Below are 27485 nucleotides of genomic sequence, written 5' to 3'. Positions count from 1 at the left end.
ACTCTTTACTGAGCCTGGGGAATGTGGTCGCCGAGGGGGTGGAAGCCATCCTTGTCGGCGGTGTAGGTCACGCGGTAGAGGACGCCGTCGGATCCCAGGTATTGGAACTCTCCCTGGACGAACATGGATTGCGCGTCAGTGCCGATGTCTACGCTCCTGCCTGCTTCGTGGGCTTGGATGCCGTTGGAGGTCTCATACCTGAAAACGATAGTGGTTGACAGCCTAAATAGTCTTATTGTTGGTTTGTCTGAATAGTTTTATTATTGTTAGTTTTTATGGTCGCCAAGGCAAGTTTTATTGGGTATTTCCATCATGGTGAATTGGGGAACTCCGATAATTTCTTTTTTAAATACTGTTCTCGTGTAACCTCGACTATGACGGTTGATTTAAAATTAACACACAATAATGAAAAAATAGTTGAGGAAAACTTGTTTTTAGGCGTACAAATTGACAAACACTGTAATTGGCATGCACACATAGATAAAGTTTGTTCAAAACTGAACAAATTTGTTTTTGTCTTGCGCAGGTTAGCATGGACAGTTAGTATCCAAACGTCAATTACAGCCTATCACGGCTACGTGTCCTCAGTCCTGCGATATGGTCTAGTTGTCTGGGGAAACTCAACGCATATAGACAAAGCATTCATTGTGCAAAAGAAATGTATTCGTGCTATAGCTAAGATTCCACCGTATGAGTCATGTAAGCCTTTCTTTAAAAAAATTCAACCTAGCATGTACATTTTAGAAATATTTAAATTCGTTATACACAATAAGGACATTTTTACACAATTGATTGACACAAACCCAACTAAATATTTTAGAAATTCAAATAGATTAATTATAAATAAAAAACCAAAAACAACTCTTTTTCTAAATAATGCATATACAATGTGTGTAAAGATTTATAACAAAATACCAGATCACATAAAACACTTGTCTAAAAAACAGTCTATTAGAGAACTAAAAAGAATGCTAATAAATGAATCTTATTATGATGTAAAGGAATTCATAAACAGTTGACATTAACTTATTTTATTTTATGACAATAGTTTTTAAATTAATTGACATTTTTACTTTATTTAATTTCTTGACATAAATATATAGATTTCTCATTACTCTCATGACATGTTTAATTATTACTAAGTATGTAAAAATTGATTTGAATAGGTATTGTTAGCGTAAAATATATTTTGTATGATTATAATTACTTATATTATAACTTTATGATAATATGTTTAATTATTACTATTATTAATGATGATTGATAACTTATGTATAAAATTGATTTGAATATTTTTAGTGTAAAATATATTTTTGTACATGATTATAATTTAAATATATATTTGCATGCTATTTTATACATAGCTAAAAGTGTTAGATCTTAAGAAAATAATCATTACCACCTACTGTATTCACCACTTTTATAGCAAATAAACGAATTGAATTGAACAATAATTACTAACGAGTATATTATAGCATGCACAAATCGACGTTGATAATGCAGCATCGCAGTGACGGCTATTTTGAGGAACACTCATCATTACGATGCTGATGGAATTTAATACCCCAACATGGAGTTTACCAACCTTTATATAAAAAATATATAGCATTGATCTTTGATTGATCCTTAAACTTACAGGTATTCGTAGCCTCCTATCTCGGAGTTGTTGTCGGCGTCGTAACGGAGGATAACGGCTTCACCGTCGGGGTTGATGGGGCCAGCCAGGGCGGCGGCGACGAAGACAGCCAATACGATGAACTGTTTTAGAAAAATCTGTGATAAATTCCACGTTTGCCAAAAATGTTAAAATGCTTCAAGATTTCGTTGTTCTTTTATTATGGAAGCGGTATATCATAATAATAATATTAGTATCTTTTTAAGACATTTACTTTAATTACAGTGAACATTGGAAACACTGATAAAATAACTTACAAACTAAAAAGTTAAAACAATTTATTTTTAAAAAAATTTTATTGAATCGGTTGTATTTTTTGTAAATAAAAATATAATTTAGACCTACCGATTTCATTGTAAGGATCTGTAGTAGTTTGCTGGGGCACACAAAACAAGTGAATGGTATCCTGGACGCGTGCTGCTTTTTTATATCTAAACTCTATAATAAATTAAAAAACTGGATCATGTCACGGTTATAGGTCATCCGATACGAGTTTTCATTTTACTAATTAATACAACACCGCATAGCAGGAAACATTTAACATAAAAAAAAATTACATAAATAATAACTTATTTAATATTTATTTAAGTCAGTTATAATTATTAGAAAAGACTATGCCGATTGAAATGAAATTCATCGGACAGAAATGACGTTTCCTGAAATAGTTGCAGGCTCCCGAAGATCGTGTGACGTTTGGAAAGCTATGCACCAGTAGGACTTTGCAGATGGGACACGAGGAACAAACGCATTTTACGGGAGTTCTCTGCATTATACAGTGTGTTACAAAACTAAGAGATAATACTTTAGGGTGTGTGTGTCCCTTGTATTGAGTTCACTGTGAAAGTAGCAGCGTTGAAAGAGCATTTTTTCTGTGATTTGTATGGGCAAGCTCTCCAGCATTAGGAGTTCGCCCATTCAAAAATAAAAAACTCCGTTGCGCCAAAATTCGTTTATCGTGCGAGAGCCGTACATTTTTCCGGGATAAAAAATATCCTAGGTCCTTCCCCGGGACTCAAAGTATCTCCATACCAAATTCCACCAAAATCGGTTGAGCTGTTTGGGTGTGAAAATGTAACAGACAGACACACATACAGGCAGACATAGTTTCGCATTTATAATATGGATTTATTTATTATACCTTTTGATATTTACCCCCAAAATAATTATATCTGAGGGCCTAGACAAGCGCCAAGCGATTATCGTAAACGCCAACGCCAACGCCACAAAATGTATGGGATTTGACATTAGTATTCGCTAGCGAAATCGTCGAAAGCGAAGTCAAATCGCATACATTTTGTTAGCGTTTACGATAATCGTTTACCACTTGTCTACTAGGGCTGAGCAGCTTAGAGGTCCAAAAATCATGCATTGATTTATAATAGCTGAAGTCACATTGTAACAGCAGACGTTTTACTTCCTCAGATTCAATTTGTGAATAAAGTACCGTATACAAACTTAATTTATTATTAATTAAAAAATAAACAAATTGAATCAGGAAGTTACGTCTGCTGATGCAATTTTAAAATTACTGATTAATCACATCCATTTAATTTATCTAATCTAAAAAAATATAAAAAGTCTATTTAATGATTCACAAGTTTGTTTCTATTTTTTTGCATTTGATAATAATCGACATACAGGTAATACAGGCGAAATAATGCTTTGACTGCCGTAAATATTCATCATACGATGAAAATCACATAAATTAGCCGGCTCGACCGGAGAAATACCACGTTCTCACAGAAAACCGGCGTGAAACAGCGCTTGCGCTGTGTTTCGCCGAGTGAGTGAGTTTACCGGAGGTCCAATACCCTATTCCCTTTCCTACCCTCCCCTATTCCCTTCCCTTCCCATCCCTACCCTCCCCTATTACCCTATTCCCTCTAAAAGGCCGGCAACGCACCTGCAGCTCTTCTGATGCTGCGAGTGTCCATGAGGGCGACGGAAGTTGCTTTCCATCAGGTGACCCGTTTGCTCGTTTACCCCCTTATTTCATAAAAAAAAAAAATCAACGTTGTAGACAATTTGCACAACAACTTTGGTTCCTATAATTATTTTTGAAAAAAAATGATAAACAAAGAAGTCGAAATTCGACCCCAAAGAAAAAAATTAAATTATAAGTTTCAAATTTCAACGTTTTTCTATTGATATTCTAATGTCAAAATATTTACTTTATTGAAGTGAAAACTTCTTTAGTGGCGTTGAGCACTTTTGTGGGATGGGTAAAAACTGTGAAACTCGCGTCTGACTCTCGTGCTGATCGAAAAACCGTAAGACGGTTGGAGAGTAGTGTTGTAACATCGAAATCGATTAATCGAACAATCGATTGTTTTTTTCGATTGTCGATATTTTTTAATCGATTATAAGAGTTGCGATTAATAAAAAAAGTTTTCACTTCTGCCGGCACTCCCGGAGTGCAACCCGTCTTTTATTTTTAGGGTTCCGTGCCCAAAGGGTAAAAACGGGACACTATTACTAAGACTTTGATGTCTGTCCGTCTGTCTGTCTCCAAGAACGGTAATAGCTAGAGAGTTGTAATTTTCTCAGATTATGTATATCTGTTGCCGCTATAACAACAAATACTAAAAACAAAATAAAATTAATATTTAAGGGGGGCTCCCATACAACAAACCTGTTTTTTTTCAACATTTTTGCTCGGTACCCTAAAATATTCATAAAATGCTAAATTTATACCTAAGTACTTTAATAATTAATTATAAAATTTCAATAAAATTAATTATTAAGGGCCCATACAAAAAAACATAATATTTTTCGTATTTTTGATGTATGATATATGTGATACGGAACCATTCGTGTGCGAGTCAAACTCGCACTTGGCCGATTTTTTAGAGATAATTCCTGCGACAGTCTCAGATATAAAGTCAAATGATGACAGACTGGCCATGTAATATAGGCCTACGTAGCCTGATATAAATAAATAAAATAATTAATAATTGTCGAACAGATTTAAGATTCAATAAAAAAATAATAACTAAATCTATTTTCAATTTGACAACAGACATCAACCATAAATAAAAGACTACAATTCGTGTGTATACTTGTATGGGCTTGTCAATAAAAATCTCCTAGTGTAATGTTTTATTTGTTAAAAAATGTGTGATATAAGCATAATTTCAAAATAATATTATTATCTCGATGCACTCCTTCATAATATTATCATAAACTGTAACTGTACAAAATTTCAATCACCTACGTTTCCGCATTTTTCGTCAAAAGGGATCCAAAGTTTTCGCTCGCGTATTAATAATATATATAGATGTAGTCAAAAATAGGCCTAACCTTTTTTTTAATAATATTTATGGTCGCTTCACACCACGTCAGCCTGGCCCCCTGCTAAGTACCTGAAGGACTTGTGTTACGGGTGCCAGACAACGGAAATATATTTAATCTATATCTATACATATTATAAAACAAAGTCGCTTTTTTCCCTCATGTCCCTTTGTTCCCTTTAATCTTTAAAACTTTCTTTCAGTGTTAGATAGCCCATTTATCAAGAAAGGCTATAGGCTATATTTTATCACGCTAAGACTAATGGAGCGAAGAAATAGAGGAAAACGTGGAAAAAACGGGGAAAATTATTTGAAAGGGCTAACTTGAACGCGCTAATCTCAGGAACTACTGGTCTGATTTGAAAAATTCTTTCAGTGTTACATAGCCCATTTATTCAGGAAGCCTGTAGGCTATATTTTATCACGCTAAGTCTAATAGCGGAATGTGGAAAAAACGGGGGAAATTATTTGAAAGGGCTCTCGCGAACTACTGGAGCAATTTTTGCACAGATAAGAAGTAGACCACGTGAAGTAAATAGCCCATTTACCGAGGAAGGCTATTATATTTTATTACGCTAAAACTAATAAGAGCGAAGAAATAGAGGAAAATATGGAGAAAACGGGGGAAATTAGTTGAAAGGGCTTATTTGAATGCGCTAATCTCAGGGACTACTGGTCCTATTTGAAAAATTCTTTTAGTGTTAGATAGCCTATTTATCGAGAAAGACTATAGGTTAAAACTAATAGGACCGAAGAAATAGGGGAAAAAACGAGGGAAATTATTTGAAAGGGCTTATCTCACGAACTACTAGAGTTTTTTTTCTGTTATTTGGGTGAGATAAGAAGTAGAGCAAGTGAAGGTTCATAGGTTTTTTGTGTACTAATTTGTCTGTAAAATATCTAATTTACGCGGGCGACGCCGCGCGAAACGTCTAGTTCATAATATTATGTGTATTTAATTACAATTTAGCTTAGACAAAATTAAGTATACCATTTAGTGTAACAATAGATTTATTTAACAAATATATTACAAATGCATTATACGTCTTTATGTATCACAACGTCCATAAATAAATTAAGTTTTCAAGTAAATGCTTAGGCCTGGGGAATGTGGTCGCCGAGGGGATGGAAGCCGTCCTTGTCGGCGGTGTAGGTCACGCGGTAGGTGACGCCGTCAGGCGCGACGTATTGGAACTCTCCCTGGACGAACAAGGATTGCACTTCAGTGCCGATGTCTACGCTCCTGGCCTCCTCGTGGGCGAGGATACCATTGGAGGTCTCGTACCTGAAATTTATTCGGCATTGATTTAGAAAATGTTAAAAAATTACAACTTAGTATTTGCTTACAAGAAACTCTTCCTTTTTTAATTTAAAGAAAAGGGAAATCAGTGAAAAAACTCAGAGTAAAGTTCAGACCAAAATGCTACCTGATACCTGAACTTTGTGATAATAGGAACGTCGCACTACTTGTTTATAGTTAGAAATCTTGTGAACTTACAAGTATTGGTAGCCACCTTCAGCAGCGTTGTTGTCGGCATCGTAGCGGAGGATGACGGCTTCACCATTGGGGTTGACGGGGCCGGCCAGGGCGGCGGCGACGAGGACAGCCAATACGATGAACTGTTTGATAAGAAAACAATAATTAGAAGTAATCACTAATCATATCAGTCAGAAAGTATTCCTTGCCGATGTCATAGCAATTGCTCTAAGCAGGCTAACTCAGTTTGAAGTAACCCACATCTTTGACTTCAGGACTTAAAATGTTTGGTAGACCTACCGATTTCATTGTGATGTGGTTTGCTAGCACACAGAACAAGCGACTGCCTTTCTGGATGCATGCTGCTGTTTTATATCAAAATGTTTTTTTACTAAAACAAGATTGGGTCTAGGTTAAAGGTCATCAACAAGTTTTAATTTAGTAATTAATGAATATAAAAATATATGAATACTATTGGAGTTTCATTCCTAATGAACAAGAGCCAGTCTACACGGCGCGTTGCGTCAGCGTTGCGTCGACGCAGCGCTGCCTTTGCGTTGTTTTACAATATAACCAAGGCCTTAAGGTTCATACGGCCGCGGCGCGCTGCGTCGTCGTAACGCACACAATATGACGGACAACAGAGAGGAAGCGAGAGGGGGTGTTGACGTGACTGCTTCGTAATAACGCAGAGCTGACGCAATGCGCCGTGTGGACTGGCTCTAAGGCCGCGTCTTCATCAAACATGGTGCAGCGCCGTCACCTTGTAACAAAACGACCTATTATTAATACCTAATCTATACGTCTTTATGCCTACTAGATGTCCCGCGCGGCTTCGCCCGTGTAAATTAGGAATTTTACGGAAACGTTTTCTCATAAAAAATAGCTCTTATGTCCCTACTCCCTTCACTTGGTCTACTCTATATCTGTGCCAAATATTGCCATAAAAATTGCTCCAGTAGTTCGTAATTTCTAATATTTCCCCCGTTTTTCCCGCATTTTCCTGAGTTTCTTCGGTCGTATTAGTCTTAGCCTATAGTCTTACTCGATAAATGAGCTATCTAACACTGAAAATATAAGTTTTTAAATCGGACCTGTAGTTCCCGAGATTAACGCGTTCAAGCAAACATACTCTTCAGGTTTATAATATTAGGTAGGTATAGATTTTTTTCAATTATCGCTTGACAAACTCGAGTCTCGATCTAAAAGACTATGAAAAGTACCAATAACATGGTATAATATGGTAGTGATGATGATGATGATGTTGACGATGAATGTAATTTGCATAGTAGCATATGCTTTCCGTTCTTAAAATAACGCCGAAACTCCCAAACTTGTATCTATAAAGAATCAGGAGTTCTCTCCGTACCTTTCGAACCAGGTATACCTCGGTGCAAAATCTTACTTGTTGGTAGCATATGCTTAGAATACTTCTCACGAAACCGAAGTCACCACGTGTTTCCCTATAAATTTTTAGGAGTTCCCTCGATTACTTATGGATCCTTCATCAGATCACCACTTTTGTGAATATAATACTATATTAATACTATATACCAAAAGAAAAAAAATAAAAATCGGTTAACACACGGCGAAGTAATCGTTGAACATAAGAAAACGAACATAACACCTTCCCCATTTTGAAAGTCGGTTAAAATTGTAGCCTATGTGTTATTCTGATGTATAAGCTATATTATTGTAAAGTTTCATTAAAATCCGTTCAGTAGTTTTTGCGTGAAAGAGTAACAAACATCCATACATCCATACATCAATACATCCATACATCCATACATCTATACATCCATACATCCATACATCCATACATCCATACATCCATACATCCATACATCCATACATCCATACATCCATACATCCATACATCCATACATCCATACATCCATACATCCATACATCCATACATCAATACATCCATACATCCATACATCCATACATCCATACATCCATACATCCATACATCCATACATCAATACATCCATACATCCATACATCCATACATCAATACATCTATACATCCATACATCCATACATCCATATATCCATACATCCATACATCCATACATCCATACATCCATACATCCATACATCACACTCACAAAAGTGGTGATCTGATGAAGGATCCATAAGTAATTGAGGGAACTCCTCAAAATTTATAGGGAAACACGTGGTGACTTCGGTTTCGTGAGAAGTATTCTAAGCATATGCTACCAACAAGTAAGATTTTGCACCGAGGTATACCTGGTATACCGTGGTTCGAAAGGTACGGAGAGAACTCCTGATTCTTTATAGATACAAGTTTGGGAGTTTCGGCGTTATTTTAAGAACGGAAAGCATATGCTACTATGCAAATTACATTCATCGTCAACATCATCATCATCATCACTACCATATTATACCATGTTATTGGTACTTTTCATAGTCTTTTAGATCGAGACTCGAGTTTGTCAAGCGATAATTGGTGATTGGTGGTCATAAAGTGGCATTTTAATTAAATTTTTCGGAACGAAAAAAGATCGGAACGGCACCTTAGGTTTATTTCCACAGTTTGTCCATACTTTCGCATTTCCGCTGGTCGCCGTGCTACCGCTACTGGTATACCGTGGTTCGAAAGGTACGGAGAGAACTCCTGATTCTTTATAGATACAAGTTTGGGAGTTTCGGCGTTATTTTAAGAACGGAAAGCATATGCTACTATGCAAATTACATCCATACATCAATACATCCATACATCCATACATCTATACATCCAAACAAACTTTCGCCTTAATAATATTAGTAGGATAGAATAGTAGGATAAAGCGGAAGAGTTTGTTTGTTTGTTTAAACGCGCTAATCTCAGGGACTACTGGTCCGATTTGAAAATTTCTTTCAGTGTTAGATAGCCCATTTATCGAGGAAGGCTATAGGCTATATTTTATCACCCTAAGACTAATAGGAGCTAAGAAATAGAGGAAAATGTGGAAAAAACGGGAAACTATTTGAAAAAGCTGCTTATCTCACGAACTACTGGAGCAATTTTTATGTTATTTGACACATAACAGACAAGAAGTAGACCACGTGAAGGATCATAGGCTATTTTTTGTGGACTTATTTGTCTGTGAAATGTCTAATTTACGTGGGTGAAGCCGCGCGGAACGTCTTGTAATTAATAAACCTACTATTACCACTTTCTGATAAAGTGCCGAATAGGCTATTCAGCTTTTTTGACAGATTCTCCATACTTCATCCGTCAAGTTAAGTGGTGGATAGCCTATTCGGCACCTATGAGGAAGTGGTGAAACAGGCCCTTAATCTGTGCAAATTTTTAAGCTCTTGCTTAAAAATTTTGACTGTGATTGGCTGATAAAAAAAAAATCCTCGGTTTCTTTTTCATTCGTCGTCTAATGCTAAGTACTCACATACGGTTTTGCTCGATAGTTTTACTCCAAATCAAGCAATAACCACCGTGTGGACCGCAAAACTGATAGCTTGAAGGCTATCAGTTTTGCGGTCCACACGGTGTATGTCAAATATATCATTTCCTTCGATTCGGAGCTGATTCGGAGTAAAACCATCGAACAAAACCGTATAATAATAATAAGCCCGCAGGGCAGCTTGTGGCGAGCTGTTGGGGGGTAGCGACCCCACGAACCCGAGTGCTCCCAGGGAAGCCCCTGTTCTCCATCTCCGGCTTCACCGGCCGGCCGGAGTAGGCGAGTCACCGTCTGCCAATTTTATGATACATGTTTCCACGTTGTATCGGCAGACGCCATAGTCCTTCCATAGTCCCAGTTACCCAGTCCACTACCACCTCACCCCCATAGCCCGGTATCATTTTTTAATATCCATTCCCTGTAATAGTCCTACACTGGCCGCTGGCTCCCCTTGGTCGTACTCCCATAGTGCGCACAGGGACTGTCGCCGGCCAGTGTCACATAACATTTAAATTAAAACTGTGTAACGGGCCTCTACGTATTGGCTTCGGCCCCACGCATGCCTTCCAAAGGTCCGGGATTTAATTGCCCGTGAGCAAGGAATACCTTACACAAACAATAATAATAATAATAATGAAACGTAGCCGCAAATTGGCTCATGCTCGGCATGTGTTGGTACACCCAGAGGCATATTCAGCGCCGGTCTTCCGCAAGAGCCGTATGTGAGTACTTAGCATAAAAGATTCATACAACAAAACGATGGTGAAAAATTATGCCAAGAAATATGTCAATGTATTATGATGGCAAATAAAAAACTAAAAAAAGAGGATCATCTAGTTTCTATAAGAACACTGGTGGTTTTGAAACATAAATATTTTCACAAAGTTGGTTCGATGTTTTCTTGCTATTTAACTACTACGAGTATACGGATACATTCCTATTCATTCTTCACTTCTTTGCCCCATTAGGCCCCATCTACATTAAATACGGTGCGGCGCCGTCACCGTGTAACGACACGACGCCGCCACCGTGACACGACACGCAGCACGGTGCCGCAAAGGTGCATCCCCGGTGCCCCTATTCCGTCAATATTTAGCTGTTGGAGCACTCGAACTTGCTTGTTTGGATATGGATCGCGAAAGAGTTAGAGCCATACGTTGTTATTACCATGGCAACGTCTGGCGTCTGTACGTCGCCGCAAAGCGGTGTTTTTCTTAAATTCTATGAAGATTTAAGAAAATACTTTGAAAAAAATTTCAATTATCTGAGGATATCACTAAAATCAGCGACTGATTGAGTGACGGAGCATACAAAGACGCGCAAACAACTGGCAACGTCAACAGTCGCCGCATGTGGAGCGGTCGACTCTGGCTACGCTGGCTACTTGGTAACGTCGCCAGTCGGTCGAAAGGTGAGTTACTCGTCATATTACATCTTAATACCTCCTCCTCTTAAAGCTACATATAATTTAAGAAAAACACCGCTTTGTGGCTACGTAGAGACGCCAGACGTAGTCATAGTAACGACGGTGGCCACGTCGTCATGGCATCCCGGTGAGGTTTGGCTCTTACTGTAAATATATCCTGTTGTTCCAGACTTCTTTTAGACTCCTACTCATTAGGATTATTTCTGTTGTTTTCTATTTAACACTTTATGTAACAGTAGCAAAATAAAAAGGAGCCCCTAAAAATGGCGTTGATCTTAAAAATGACGTAGGTACTTAATTATAATTTATTTAGGTGCAAATAAAAAACTGCTCAGGAAAAGCCAGTGCGAATTTGGTAAGTATACACAAGGCATCCGACTGACGTAGCTAATGTCAAGGCGTAGGTCAAGGCCAATAATTATTAAGAGTTATTAAGCTATCCAACCGGCAGGTGCCAAGTGCTGCCTGAATTTTATCCTATGGGTCAGGTCACACAGTCCAGGTACGAAAAGAGGCGCAACTTCACGATGCATATTACGTCGCAGTCAACTGGTTCAATCTATATACACAATGATATCACTGAACGTCCAACTAGTAAGCGGATTGTAACATAGGCCATAGCCCTTTATTTATAGCGGACATGAAATCAGCTAGGCGATTCGAATGTTTTTATCCAAGTGTATTTCCCACTGCGGCGACAGAGCTTGATACCGCTTCACAATTTTATTTTGCAACGCAGCGTCGCACATCGTTTTTTAGTATGAACTGTACGATATTATTTTAATAATGTCCAACGAAGTGAACTGCATTTTTTTTATGAAATAAGGGGGCAAACGAGCAAACGGGTCACCTGATGGAAAGCAACTTCCGTCGCCCATGTACACTCGCAGCATCAGAAGACCTGCGTGTGCGTTGCCGGCCTTTTAGAGGGAATAGAGTAATAGGGGAGGGTAGGGGAGGGAAAGGAATAGGGGAAGGTAGGGAACGGAATAGGGTAGGGGATTGGGCCTCCGGTAAACTCACTCACTCGGCGAAACACAGCGCAAGCGCTGTTTCACGTCGGTTTTCTGTGAGAAGGTGGTATTTCTCCGGTCGAGCCGGCCCATTCGTGCCGAAGCATGGCTCTCCCACGTATGGTCCCAATATGGTTCAAGTACAACTGTAACATTATATGCGTTTTTGTGCATTCGTTGACGAGATAAATAAGAAAGAAAATACGGCCAGGGTCCATTTAGCGCATTGCAATCGCATATAAAGCTATAAGTACTGATAAGACAATAGCAGGTAAAGGCTTTCAGTGGCAACAATCCATTAGTCCGCTACTCACCTAGATCAAAGTTAATCAAAGGAGAACGCCACAAAGGACAGAAAAAGGAGTTCCATTGTCGTAAATAGACCTGCGGTGTGCACGACGAAAACGTACTCTACTTCAGATTATAGGTGCTTTACTGTAATCAAAATAATGAGAGTTTCATACTTTTAACATCTGTATTCTATAAAGTATAAATAAAAATGAATTATAAATTTTGTTAGTCTCGCAAAATCTCGAGCACGGCTGAACCGATTTTGCTTATTTTAGTCTTGAAATATTCGTGTAAGTCCAGGGAAGGTTTACACAGTAGAATGAACTAAGTGATACGAAGTTCACGGGTAATCTAGTTTTACTTAAAATACCCTCCTCCTACCTCAATATTTAGATTTTAGTAGTGATGTTTTCGATTAAATTTTTATACAGCCGTTTGTAATGATATTATAAATTCGTGCACGTAATGTAAGGAATTTTTTTAAAGATTTCTCAATTTGAGTTAACCATAATAAATATTCATTCACAGTGCCATAGATGCTTCAGGTTTTTTTTATTTATTTTTCATTCAATATAGGGTCTTACGTCTTTACCATTATCCTTTAGTCTTTTATTATGTGAGTTGCCATTTTATTTGTTATGAACATCTACAAAAATTTTGCATATTTTGCCTTACCATTATATATCATCATCCTACTTGAAGTTTTGTACAAATTTTATAATAAAATAAATATAATTTATGAAAACATATAATAAACTGTTATGTTATGTACTGTGTGTGTTGTAGTTTTAACATTTCTCTTGGATGTAGATAAACATTAAAATTTACAAAGGCATGTAGAGCAACTAGCACTTTTCTCTTCCCGAGTAAGATTACATCAGGGACTTCAAAGACGCTTTGATACCGCTTAGAGGTGTTAATGCATTTCTCTCATTACTACACGCCAACTCACCTCATACGAGCCACTCACAATAGGACCTGCTTACAAATAAGATGAAGCTATCTTATTGTATTTGTTTAGGAGTGCTTACATACATCTTTGTTTTCTTTTATGATTAAAAAGAGAGTTTTCAATATGAACAATAATTATTATTATCAACAGCTGAACATTAGAACCTCCTTTATGGAAGAAGATTAAAAATAGTGTAGTTACAATTTAAGGAAAATAGAGTAATTAGGGAACTTTATTGTACATCTATGTTTATGATAAAAGGTCAAAAGCTTAGCTTATAGGTGTAGATGGGTAAAAAAATTAGGGGTATATTAAGATACTCATAAACCAAGTTCTACCTTGACGGACGTGATATATTTTCCCAGTCGTTCTGAATTCTAAAAACATCAGCTGTAATATGATATTCACCCCTCGATCAAACAACGCATATTTGATTGTTGGCGCGTTTTTTTCCCACTTTTTCCCACCCGCTCCGGGAGAACCGTTAAGAATCGTTTAATGACAGGAAAATTGAAAGTTTGAGCCGTTTGCTGCAAAAAACTTTGCTAAGTACCCTAAAAAATGAGTTCGGGAGATAACGCGAAAATGATGCTTCGGTATTTTTCGACGTAATTTATTATAATTGCATTCACGTTGGTAATAATTGTAGGTTGCTTGTTAACGACGTAATATAGCAATGCGAATAGTTATGTTGTTACAGTGTTACTTTGATTTCAAGAGGGATTGAGACTGCACTGAAATCATTTATCGCGTAATTGAGATTTGACTATATTTATACGTAAAACATAATTAATTATTGAAAACCATGGGTGAAGATTGCCCCGATTGTCTGTAATACCCTTAAAGGACATCATACACAATATTATTTCTCTATAATCGTGTGTCATGTAGTAGGTACACATTAGCCAATTTTCAGAATGTCACCTATAACAAACAGGAGTTTGGGAATAAAGATATTGAATGCATAAATCGTGTAGCACCGGCGCGCTCGCTGTCGTGTGTTCGAGACGAGTTGTTTTAACAAATATTTCGCCTGTTCTTTTGTAATACGTATACTTCACATGGTGGTTCAAGTAATAGGATCACCAGGGCAGTTTTACTGTAATTATGAAGACTGATTAAGGTGTTACGTGAGTTCTTATTGCGTCATGGTTGGCTCCGCCGGAATTTCGCGAGAATTGTATATTTTCCCGCAAAAAGTAGCCTATGGCCCTTTGCCTGTGCCAAATAGGGGACCAAGAAATCACTGTAGTAGTTCGTAAGATGGTCAGGTTTAAATAATTATGGCCGTTTTTCCACATTTTCCTCTAAATCTTTGATATTATTGGTCGCAGTGTGATGCTATATAGCCTAAAGGGTTCCACACATTAAGAGTCCGCCTGCAGGCTCTGGTTGGCAGGCTGCCTGACAGTCATTGACCGTCGATACAAAATCTACACAATCGTCAGGGGAACTGTGAGTCTGTGCTCTTTTCCGATTAACTGCCAGGCGGCGGCCTGCCGGCGAACTGTTAATGTAAAGGGCCCTTCAAGTCTTCCTCGACAAATGTACTATCCAACTCAATATTTTTTCAATTCGAACCAGTAGTTCCTGAGATTAGCGGGTTTAAACAAACAAACAAACTTTTAAGCTTTGTAATATATCTATACATAGATAGTTTTGTGCGGGTAACATTTCTAAGCCAGTGAATCGCTACCGCCTATGCCTCGTCCGCTTGTACCACGTCCGGGCAATAGATCATGTGCACCTGTAATATTAACGCGCACTACTCGTATCACACGCACATGGCGCTCCCCGAACATAACGTATATGGTTTAACACGACGTGGCTTTTTCACTACTTTCATATTTTTTACATATTTCATCCGCATTCAATAAGTTTGAAATGAAAAAAGTTTGTGTGTGTGCTTGGATGCAATATAGGGCGCGGGTTGCAATTAGCGACCGTAGAGGGTGGTAAAAAAAAATTCCAAAACCATAAGTGGGGATTTACTTATCTCACACATTATGATAATTAATAAATAACTAGCTATTTGACCGAGCTTTGCTCGGTATTCGATAAAACACGAATGAAATTGGAAAAAAGTTGGAATTGGCTCCAACGATTTTCATGAAATTTAGTATAATATAGGGGGTTTCGGGGGCGATAAATCGATCTAGCTAGAAATCATTTTTAGAAAATGTCATTTTATTCTTGTTTTATCGAACACCGAGCTCAAATAGCTACTAATATATTATGTTAATAAACTTGTTTTATTTTGACTTTGTTTAGTAGCTGTCTTTCTAATACAGAAAAGCCTTAACCAAACAGTCCAACTCAAGCGGACAGAGCAACTAATAATAAAATAACAAAATAAATTTAATTTACCAGGAAAGAGGCCCTGAATTGAGTCGATCCACCTCATCGAGAAAATTGAATAAGAAAATTTTATTTTTACCTTTTCTTCAAATAAACGAAAAATAGAGCGAGGACCCTTTTATTATACCTCTATTAGGGCAGCAATGGGCATCGAATTGGCTAATAACCGTTCTATCAGGTGAAAGGAATTCACTTTCGCTATCGTATCTGCGACTCTAGTGATGTTATAAGGATTTATCGATAGATCATCATTGTCATCTTAATAATATTATATTATGTGATCAAATCGGCCTTGTAGTTTCGGAGCCTATTCGATGCAAACTCCGCCCGGTTTTCGCGGGAATTTTTTGCAATACGAAGTACTTTTTTCTTTCTTGTGGTGTACTTTATAATTATGTCTATATTAAAGACGTATTACATTAATGACTAACTGAATTACTATTTAACATTACAATATTATTATATATACAGAATGTAACAAAATGAGGCGATAATACTTTAGGGTGTGTGTGTCTCTTATGTAGTTCACTGTGAAAGTAGTAGCGTTGAAAGTACAATTTTTTTTTGTAATTTGTATGGGAAAATTCATGACGCAGAGGCGCTTGCCCATACAAATCACAGAAAAAAATGCGGGCAGGGAAGTTAAATACATACTTCAGCCATAAAAGTAGCAATACCAACTAAATAGGTTCATTCTGTACGTTTTTTTTTTATGAGATAAGGGGGCAAACGAGCAAACGGGTCACCTGATAGAAATCAACTTTCGTCGCCCATGGACACTCGCAGCATCAGAAGAGCTGCAGGTGCGTTTCCGGCCTTTTAAGAGGGAATAGGGAAGGGTAGGGATGGGAAGGGAAGGGAAGGGAATAGGGTAGGGTAGGGAATAGGGGATTGGGCCTCCAGTAAACTCACTCACTCGGCGAAACACAGCGCAAGCGTTGTTTCACGCCGGTTTTCTGTGAGAACGTGGTATTTATCCGGTCGAGCCGGCCCATTCGTGCCGAAGCATGGCTCTCCCACGTATAAAATGTAACGAATAATCTGAACAGAAACAAAACAGAAATTTTATTTGAAACATCGACGTAACTTTTTCCATGCCTATCGTGTTCCGTAACAAAACTTTGTCCACCTTAATAGCAGTTTTAGTGTTTTTCCCGCAGTTCGGCACGTTAGCACGCTCGCTCCTGTACCGGGGAAACTTGCACAATTTGTTTTTCGTTGATTATTTTTATCGCCACTTCTGTTTAATTAAATATAGGGAATATATTTTATCTTAATTCAAAATCTTTTGTAATAATATTGTGCAAAGAAAATATAGCTTTCACTTGTACCATATATCGTTTTATACAGCTATCGTTTTCGTTAGTCGTTACCAAACCAGGACCTAGAGACAAGTGTCAAGCGATTATCGTAATCGCCAACAAAGTGTATGGGATTTGACATTAGTATTCGCTAGCGAAGCGATGACTTATGTCAAATCGTATTATTTTGCTATCGTATCTTATTTTGCTGAAATTTGGTATAAAGATACTTTGAGTCCCGAAAAAGAACATAGGATACATTTTGTCCCGGAAAAATGTACGGTAACTGCACAATATACTTTTATGATTTGCGCGTAAACTATTCAATCCATTCTGATAGAATTTGGTATGGATATATTTTGAGTCTCAGGAAATGACAAGGAATACTTACTTTGTTTATACGTGGGAGAGCCATGCTTCGGCACGAATGGGCCGGCTCGACCGGATAAATACCACGTTCTCACAGAAAATCGGCGTGAAACAGCGCTTGCGCTGTGTTTCGCCGAGTGAGTGAGTTTACCGGAGGCCCAATCCCCTACCCTATTCTCTTTCCTATCCTCCCCTATTCCCTTTCCTTCCCTACCCTCCCCTATTACCCTATTCCTTCTTAAAAGGCCGGCAACGCACATGCAGCTCTTCTGATGCTGCGAGTGTCCATGGGCGACGGAAGTTGCTTTCCATCAGGTGACCCGTTTGCTCGTTTGCCCCCTTATTTAATAAAAAAAAAAAAAAAAAAAAAAAAATGTACAGTTCCCGCACAGTAAACTTTTATGATTATCGCCTAAACTATTCAATCAATTTTGATGGGTATGGCAACACTTTCAGCCTCGAGATAGGACAAGGGATACTTTTTATCCCGATTTAAGAAATTCTTTCAGTGTTAGGTAGTCAATTTATCAAGGAAGGCTATAGGCTATATTTTATTACGATAAAACTAATAGAGGAAATAGAGGAAAATGTGGAAAAAACGGGGGAAATTTATTTGAAAGGGCTTATTTAAACGCGCTAATCTCAGGAACTACTGGTCCAATTTGAAAAATTCTTTCAATGTTAGATAGTCCAGTTATTGAGAAAGGCTATAAGCGATATTATATTACGCTAAAACTAATAAGAGCGAAGAAATAGAGAAAAATGTGGAAAAAACTGGGGAAATTATTTAAAAGGGCTTATTTGAACGCGCTAATCTTAGGAACTTCTGGTCCGATTTGAAAAATTATTTCAGTGTTAGATAGCCCATTTATTGAGGAAAGCTAAAAGCTTTATTTTATTACCCTTAGACTGATAGGAGCGAGGAAATAAAGCAAAATGTGGAAAAAAACGGGGGATATTATTTGAAAGGGCTTATCTCACGAAGTACTATAGCATTTTTTCTGTTATTTGGGTTAGATAAGAAGTAAACCACGTGAATGATCATAGGTTTTTTGTGTACTAATTTGTCTGTGAAATTTCTAATTTACGCGGGCGAAGTCGCGCGGAACGTCTAGTATTATATAATACCATATACTTGATACTTCTAATTTGCATTAAATGTGTAACATAGTATATTTTATCATACTAATACTAAAAGATCAATGCATAAAATTAACGTGTCTTTTCAAGTTCATGTGAAAGTAATTATTATGATTTTAATAAATAATTACGTAAATTTTTCTTCAATGCCTCTAGTCTCGTGTATCGGTTTTACATAAATCATTTAATATTCATATTATTTGTCTGATTTATTACAGCGGGACTATAGATTGATTCCTAATTATGATATACTAATAAAGAACAATAATTCATGCAAATGAATACTTAAAAATGGTGGAAGTATTTCTAGTGATCGACCTCGCATCATGCGTAAACTACTGGATTGATGTTAACCATTACAATAATAACTATACTGCATGACTGGTGAGACATTTGCAATACTTAAGGAATGTATTCGGTACTCGATTCTCATTATAATTATGTAATAAAATTGGGTACTTAATTTCTTAACAAATTTCCCTTTAAATAAATGAATCATGGATACTGAGTGAATTACACGGCTAGGCAAGTAGGCATACTATGCGGCCGGCGCGGCGGCGTGTGCCATCAAAGAAACACCGCGCCGCGACCCTTCCCGCGCGCGGTTTTCATGCGTTGGGTAAATAATTATTTAACTTTAAGCTTTAAAAAATAATATCAATTGATTACTGAGTAAATGTAACTCAGTAATCAATTGATATTATTTTTTTCATCTAATATAATAGCCAAATATCATGTCGTCGAGTATTGAAAATGTCTCACCACTCATGTTGTATTATTTGCCACTTGCTCGAGCAAATCTTTGTTTCCAGCATGTCTGCTGTAATAGCAATAACATAAAAATATGCTAGCTATTGAACTAATTCGAAACAAGCCCAAAACTCAAAACGTCCAGCTGAAATAGGCTGGTAAAATGTATCTAGTAATCCACATAGCGTGACCAAATAATGAATACGGTAACGAGCGGCACTAAAACAGTGGGCACTATACAGGGTGATGCATCACAGCAGGTGAGTGATTCAGAGGACAAATGAACAGTTGAAATACGGTAATGGCCGCCCCGGCAAATGTTTTAGTTTAAATTCCACCTGCATTTGTAAAATATCGTTGTGCGGGTAATTTATTGTGAGTCACTATTTGGTTTGCTATTTGATGTTTGGTTTTAATTTTGATGGTTATGAAACAATTTAAAGCTAAACAATACAATACAAATACAAAAACTTTATTTAACAATATAAACAATACTGGATATTAGACTTACGGATATATCAGAAGAATTTATGAAAACAATATGTTAAAATTAATTGATAAGTAGGCTAAAAACTAAAAAGTCAGTAAATTTACTATCGCTATTACGTAGAAAAAACAATTTTTTTCCTATATAACCGAGTTGACAAAACATTAATTAAAAGGGTTTTCAAATTATTTTGTTACGAATAATCCACAGTAACAACATTCACCTTACCATCGACGATAATAATTTGTGCCAAAAGAAGCCAACTCCTTGAAGGCATTAGTGAAATCTTCAACAACCCTTGCAGGTAACGACGTTTATCTCTTCCCATCTACACTCAGTAGATAACCATAATTTATTTGCGTAACATCTCCGCGCAGATTAAAAATGTTAATTAAGGAATTATTCGCTGTAATTTATTCAACTCCACCGGGATCGTACCTTGTTGAAGGTATGCGGTTATACAGCGTGTGTTTTATTGTGCTTAGCGAAATTAGACGATTTGTCGTGTCCAAATTTTTTGGTTTATTTAGGAAATGTTCATTGTACTAGTATAATATAATATAGTTAGACTAGTTAGAGATTTTAATATTAGTCGTACGGTTAAAAAATCACAAACAATTAAAAACTCGACACTAATGTCCTCAAAAAATATTGTTTAAATTAAAGTAAAAATAAATGTTAAAAATAAGTTACATTTATTTTTGCTTAAATGGAAGTATTTATATGTATTTAATAGGAACCTACGAATAATAAAAACTATAGGAACTAACGGAAAATTATGGCGTGAATGATGTTCAAAATTTAAGTCACATTTTATTAATACTCTTAAACATCCTGTATAGAGAAATGGGAGTCTGTCTGGATATCTTCATTAATCTGCGCAGATATCTGCTTAATTCATGCTAACTAATGCGACTTCGATTCATTAAAACAACCCTTCACCTGACATAAAACATTATTTTATGTTGCTTGCTAGGGATCGTTAGAAATTAAGTGTTTTATAGTATGAGTAGTATTTTTTAAATTAAGTTGTAAAAGTAAGTAAAAAAGTTCGTGTGCTTAAATAAATATTATGATTAATCAAATTATGTTAACCACGCGTAAATAGCTTCGATAAATATATGCAAACTGTTTATATTATTTTTTGATAATATATAATAATATTTTGATATTATTTTCCTCGTCCTCGGCGATAAATCATTTAATATCAAAAATATTTTTTATTTCGTCATCGAAAGCAGAAGTATATCAAAAGAAATTAACTCTCTGTCGGTACCGTGCTTACGGTCTGTCTGACCCATCGTATTTACAAAAACTCAAATCCTTATAAAGACATCAAAATATTGTCAAAGTGTGCCGTAACATCAGGTGGCGGGCGGCCGCCGCTGGGAATATTTTAATACAGTACATCTCGGACCCTCCGCAATCATTTTATTTTCATACCCGGTCTCGGAGGCCCAAAAGGTCTACCTTTTCGTGATTTGCCATTCAAAGTGTGAGACGTGACGCCGCATCAGGTATAGGGATCACTCCCGGCCTTATTCTCGAAACGATATCGATTCCGAATTAAAATGCGCGAACGGGGTGAAAAAGTCACTTGTATTGACAACTGCCTTTTCACCAAAGGTCACGGACTAATTTATTAATTCTCGCAGACAAAATAATTATTAATCCTTATTAATAAATTATGTTATTTATAGTTTTCGATACTGTTTTGTATTTTGCATTTTTTGTCGTCAACGCTTTATATTTTTTCATAGTTGTTGTACGAATGTTAATCTTACCGTACTTATGATTACTCGCAACTTTTATTAAGTTAATTAACATAATGCAATGCAAAAAAAGTATGCAGAATATCGGAAAGTATTTCGGCATCTAAGTGTGTAAAATTTCCCAGAATAAGCCCTCGAGCCGTATCACAGAAGGTCGAGATAATTTTGTTGACAAATAGTTCGCAGGAAAATTTATTGTTTTTTAAATTCTCTGTGACTTTAAGCTGAAACGTTTTTTTTATTCTGAAACTTACTCGTGTCATATTTCCAATCGCCCAAGGAAGCGTAAAAGTTATTTATGACACCCGAAGTAAAGTTTATTATATTCAAAATAAACCAGTTTGAAGGTGATTAGTGATAATAAATTATATCTCAACATAACAATAAAATATTTTGTATTGATTAACATTTTAACGTTAGAGTTGTGCCAAAAAAGATTTTCTAGTTGCATATTAAATAGCGTAATTGAGTATGTGATTCTCTATTTCGAGTACCTATCCAAAATTGACCGTCAACTGTCCATAAAACCTCTATCTATAGTTATTTAGATGCACCAATATACAACCACTGGTAAGATTATGGTAATCTAATCCAGCGCTGGATTGCGACTGAAATAATGTAAACGGGAACTAGAGATTAATTTATAACGTTCCAGTCTATTACAATACCTTTTTTTTATGTAATAAAGGGGCAAACGAGCAAACGGGTCATCTGATGGAAAGCAACTGTTGCAGTGCATTGCCGGCCTTTTAAGAGGGAATAGGGAAGAGTAAGGAAGGGAATAGGGAAGGAAATAGGGTAGGGGGACCGGGCCTCCGGTAAACTCATTGACTCGGCAAAACACAGCGCAAGCACTGTTTCACGCCGGTTTTCTGTGAGTCTATTTCTTCGGTCGAGCCGGCCCATTCGTGCCGAAGCATCTACCACGTTAAACCCTGTTTTCATTGTTCCAGTAGCAAGACAGCTCTGGGTTGGATTACTGAATGGGAATGATATAAGACTTTTAGACCAAACTATCACATGAAGGAAACAACAAAAGATTATGCGATTATTTATCCTGACCGTATGCATTTCTTATTGTCTTCCCGCGGGTATATTCCGGGATTCCGAGCACAGGTCCCGCATAAACTGCCTGGCCGTCACGAGGTGTGTTTTATAAAAAATAAAGTGCGATTTATTAAAGGGTACGGTGTTTTGATACCCGGATCACGTCCGGGCACGGGCCAGATTTGTGCTCAAGGTGCGGCATTCCGCCTTTGATAACTTCCACCCTCACTATAAAACTATTGGATCTTTTTGCGTACGTTATTGATATATTCATATTACATTCGATTTGTATGTGAATCTTTGAGATAATTCCAAATGTGAAATGTTGAAATTAGCCTTATATTCAAGCATTTAAAATCTACAACTAGATTTTCCGATTAGTCAAAAATATACAAAAAATTAAATCAGCTACCGTCGAACAGACAGAACAAAAAGAGTACCCGGATACATTCATTAAATGTGACCAAACGGACGTACAAAATAATAAAAAATAGCCACCTCGAGTCAATCCTGTACAGTCGCGAAGAAAAATATAATAAAATAAAGTGCTTATGTTATAGTGCGTGCATCAGCTTCGCCATAAAAATCGTCTAGACGCGTGATTTACGTTCACCTGAGAGGCAGAATGTTGGGGAAAAAATATGGCCCCATATATCTTAAAATGTCGCCTTATTTGTTTAGAAATATTGTTGTTTTTAATTAAAAGTTTCAGTAGTTTTTTAGCGTTATATTTCAAAGACTATTTTATTTTATCACGATGTTACACGATTTCAGTTTTATTTATGGAATTATTTACTATAAAGTTGGATTAATTATGTTTTAAAATTGAACATATTTTTAAGTTTCAGTTATGTAAAATCTTGCAAACACATTAAAAAAAATCATATTTTAAAGACTCTTTAGAGAATTATTATTACTTATTATTATTGTTACGACTGTAAAGATGTAGCACTTAATTAAAATAAAATAAAATTTTGCTCATAGATATGTTGATAATGTGAATGTGTTAAAATAAATGCAAAAAGTCTATTAATACACTTTTATTTCTAATCTTAATTAATATGTATCTTCCTTTTAAATTTTATGTGCACCGATTAGTTTTGTCTACTAACTAATTAATGTAATTATAAATGCCCGTAGTATTTAAAAATATTTTTATTTTTCTTTGTTAATGTACTTAGCGGCTGCACTCAAAGATATTTAATGTATTTTTTTAAAAATTTTTATAAAATTCTTCATAAAATTGAAGTAAAGTAATCATTATTAGAGGGCTGCCATGAGATATAGTATAAGTGATGATCAGTCGTCATCTTCCGTCTTATTGGGTTATGAGAGTAAAAGTAATAGAGAGTGCTCTTGTGTACTGCGCACACACTTAGGCACTATAAAATTACTCTTGCGTAACAGGTCCAGTTTCAATTAAACTCTCCACCGACATCGAAACCGGTGTGAGTAAAAGAAAGTTTACGATTGACTTTCGTAGTACCGTAGACGGCCGCTACGAGACAGCTACGAATTGCTACGGGGACTATTTGCTTTGTAATTTATTTTGTAACTAGATGACGCCTGCAACTCCGTTGCGCCAAAATTCTTTTATCGCGCCGGAACCGTATATTTTTCTGGGATGAAAAGTATTCTATATCCTTTCCCGAGACTCAAAGTATCTCCATACCAAATTTCAGCAAAATCGGTTCAGCGGTTTAGGCGTGAAGAGGTAACAGACAGACAGACACACTTTCGCATTTATAATATTAGTGAGGATTGCCAGGGTTTTCAGATTAGGCTGCATTAAATACTTCACGGCAAGTTTTTATGAGTTTCTTTTTTAGTTCATCAGTTAATCAAAATCTATACTTCTACATATTTTTTTTTTGTTTTCATTATAACTCACAACCCAAAACTAGTACTTATTGTATTAAAATTGCACATACTTGTTGTATTGAATAATAATCGGCAAAGTGCGAGTGGAACTCGCGCACGAAGGGTTCCGTACCACAATAGAGCAAAAAAATACTGAAAATTGTGTTTTTTTTGTATGGGAGCCCCCTTAATTATTTTATTTATGTAAATTTTATCATAAATAATTAAAGTACAAATAAAATAGAGTATTTTGTGAATATTTCAAGTGCCTATGTATTGCCGTTATTGATTACGAGCAAAAATTGCTAAAAAATCACGTTTGTTGTATGGGATCCCCCCTTAAATATTTAATTTATTTTGTTTTTAATATTTGTTGTTATAGCGACAACAAATATACACAATCTGTGAAAATTTCATAGGTCTAGCTATAGCGGTTCTTGAGTTACAGCCTGGAGACACACAGACAAACGGACAGACGGACAGACATTGAAGTCTTAGTAATAGGATACCGTTTTTACCCTTTGGGTACGGAACCCTAAAAACCAGTTTTGCAGAATTTGCAACCACTAGATTTTACAAACAAACATGTAAAAAAAATATTAATTAATCACCTAAAACCATAAAGTTAATTACCTAGCGGAATAGAGAAACATAGGCCTGAGCAAGAGAGATGTCACTATCAGTAACACTGCGTGGTAAAAAGAGACGTGTGATACATGACAGCAGCACTCTTTTTTTGACGTCCAGTCGGCACGTGCCGCACTTTGACAATTTAATCTCATAGAATTCATGTTCAATCATGCTTGTGTAAGTGTAAACGTACACATATTTTTACACACAGATGAAACCAATTTCGGTTACGTTTGACAGCTCTAGATTGTTGCTCTATTCCGATAGGTATATTAACTTTATGCCTAAAATGCCCTATTAGTTTTATGTAAGATTGTATTTAATACTATTGAAGCAAATTCTAAGATATAAATCTATAAGGCTTGGGAAGTAGAATGGTATTGGTCAGTAGATGAGGGTGCCGAGTAGGCCGGGGCGGCGCGGCGGCGGGCCGTAACCGACCGTCGTAAAGCGCACGACACTAACAGATACTGGATTATACCAGGCGTGGATACACCGGGTACTTGCTAGAAAAAAAACCCAAAAAGACTACTAAAACAGTGGGGACATTCATACACTTTCGCAGCGCGGTATACCTTAAAGTCATGTTCCCGTTGCTTTCTTTCCCCTCCTCTATATTCCCTCATTACCACCACTGCATCACTGGTTTACTATCCCTCGATCCTCCTTTCAATCAGGTCATGATATGTTCCGAGGCAAGTTTTGTATATTTTATGAATGAAAAATATATTTTTTTCAAAATATAATAGCAATAACTCAGATTGGCACAAGTGGGCCTTACACACAGAATTATAGAAAATAATACAGTAAACTAAAATTTATAATTAACAAAAAAGTATAAAATATAATAATAGCTCATTATAAGAATACAGTATTATAAGATATTATTATTACTTAAGCAAGGAAAACTGAGTGTATCTCTAACTTTTCCGCTACCTTATTTTATGGGGATTATACGATCAGCTTCTACCTTGTCAACGTTCCTCCATACTCAGGTTTGGACAATGTAATCTTTACAAAAATACAAATGCACAAACACTCACCCCTATGTTGAACTCAATAAGGCCTATTTTCCTTTAGCATTGCAAAGTATAGTATTAAGTAAGCGCAGAAAAAGGAAAATTGACTTACCGTAGATAAGGATAGTAATAGGCTGCGTTTTTTCTTCTAAAACTACGCCAAGCCGTTAAATGCTTTCGCCTGTCTTGTTTACCTTTATTTTGTTAACTATAATACAAACATTAGTTAATAACTAGCTAAAAATCGAGCTTTGTGAGTCGCGTCGTCACACCTTGACTGACTGATGATAACACATCTACATACAAATAAAAATTACTATGTCAATAGACGTGATAGTTTTTCCCTAAAGTGTACCACAAAATGAACAGGTTCTGGGATATACTAGGGCGCGCTTCGCTCGCCCTGATAAACGTCATAATTTTAAATGAAGTTAAAAATATATTATGATGGCGTGAAGTATATATGCTTTATTTACACAAGATTGAAAAAAGTCAATTGTAAAGTTTTACTCTAGTAATTGTTAGGGTTAGTTCACATACTACGAGACGAGGAGATGCGATGTATATTCTTGTACGAAAATGCGCTTTATTTACTTGGTAAGATAGTACATATTATTGATATGGAGTGTAGATGGAGGAGAACTATCTCTGTATGTAAAAAGTGTCCGCTGAAGTGCGTTAAATTAGGGTGGCGCTACAGTAGCAACAGGGTAAATTTTAAATCATTTAGCAGCTTTTATTTCAGCTATTTTAGGTTATATTTTTCAAAATATATTGGTATTAACCCAGTAATTCTGTGACTCGGCTATTCGGCTAACTTCAATTTATATTTTGTCACCAACGGCATTCATTCCATACCCTTTACTTGCTGCAGCCATCGCCACTCTTGGATGATTTTTCAACTGTTATTTACTGCGTACAGCTGGACACTTTTTCAAATATCCCTCATATAAGATAGTTCTCCTCCATCTACCCTCCATAATTATTGAATTAACAGACTTGCCACAGACAAGGTTGGGCTGCCTGTACTTACTTTGATAGCTTCTTTTAAAAATGCATCTACTGCATATACTGATTAACCCTTGTTACCATCTACTTTTAAGTTTTAACCAAACAAAATAATTTTAAGTAGAATTTCCAAAAAGGAAATGAATTTATCCACTTTACTCTCGGGAAGAAGAAAATAAAATAGTTGTAGAG

General features: G+C 36.4%; 3 protein-coding genes across 3 annotated transcripts in view; 1 reads left to right on the top strand and 2 right to left on the bottom strand.

Moving 5' to 3' along the window:
• Positions 1-5: 5 nt before the first annotated feature.
• On the bottom strand, positions 6-2029 carry LOC121727064 (flexible cuticle protein 12-like). Its single transcript, XM_042114739.1, has 3 exons — positions 2021-2029; positions 1637-1758; positions 6-198 (listed from the first exon to the last, which is right to left on the bottom strand). The coding sequence occupies exons 1-3, from the start codon at positions 2027-2029 to the stop codon at positions 6-8; spliced, it is 324 nt and encodes a 107-aa protein (XP_041970673.1).
• Positions 2030-6060: 4031 nt separating this feature from the next.
• On the bottom strand, positions 6061-7189 carry LOC121727063 (flexible cuticle protein 12-like). Its single transcript, XM_042114738.1, has 3 exons — positions 7037-7189; positions 6464-6585; positions 6061-6250 (listed from the first exon to the last, which is right to left on the bottom strand). The coding sequence occupies exons 1-3, from the start codon at positions 7187-7189 to the stop codon at positions 6061-6063; spliced, it is 465 nt and encodes a 154-aa protein (XP_041970672.1).
• Positions 7190-19667: 12478 nt separating this feature from the next.
• The window catches only part of LOC121727061 (flexible cuticle protein 12-like), a 34067-nt gene continuing 26249 nt past the window's right edge, over positions 19668-27485 (top strand). Inside the window, exon 1 of the mRNA XM_042114737.1 lies at positions 19668-19730. Coding sequence (XP_041970671.1) covers positions 19668-19730 — 63 coding nt within the window. The remainder of the gene's footprint in view (positions 19731-27485) is intronic.

This window comes from Aricia agestis, chromosome 5 (genome assembly GCF_905147365.1).
Source record: "Aricia agestis chromosome 5, ilAriAges1.1, whole genome shotgun sequence".
NCBI lineage: Eukaryota > Metazoa > Arthropoda > Insecta > Lepidoptera > Lycaenidae > Aricia > Aricia agestis.
This window is presented reverse-complemented; position numbering and strand designations above follow the sequence as displayed.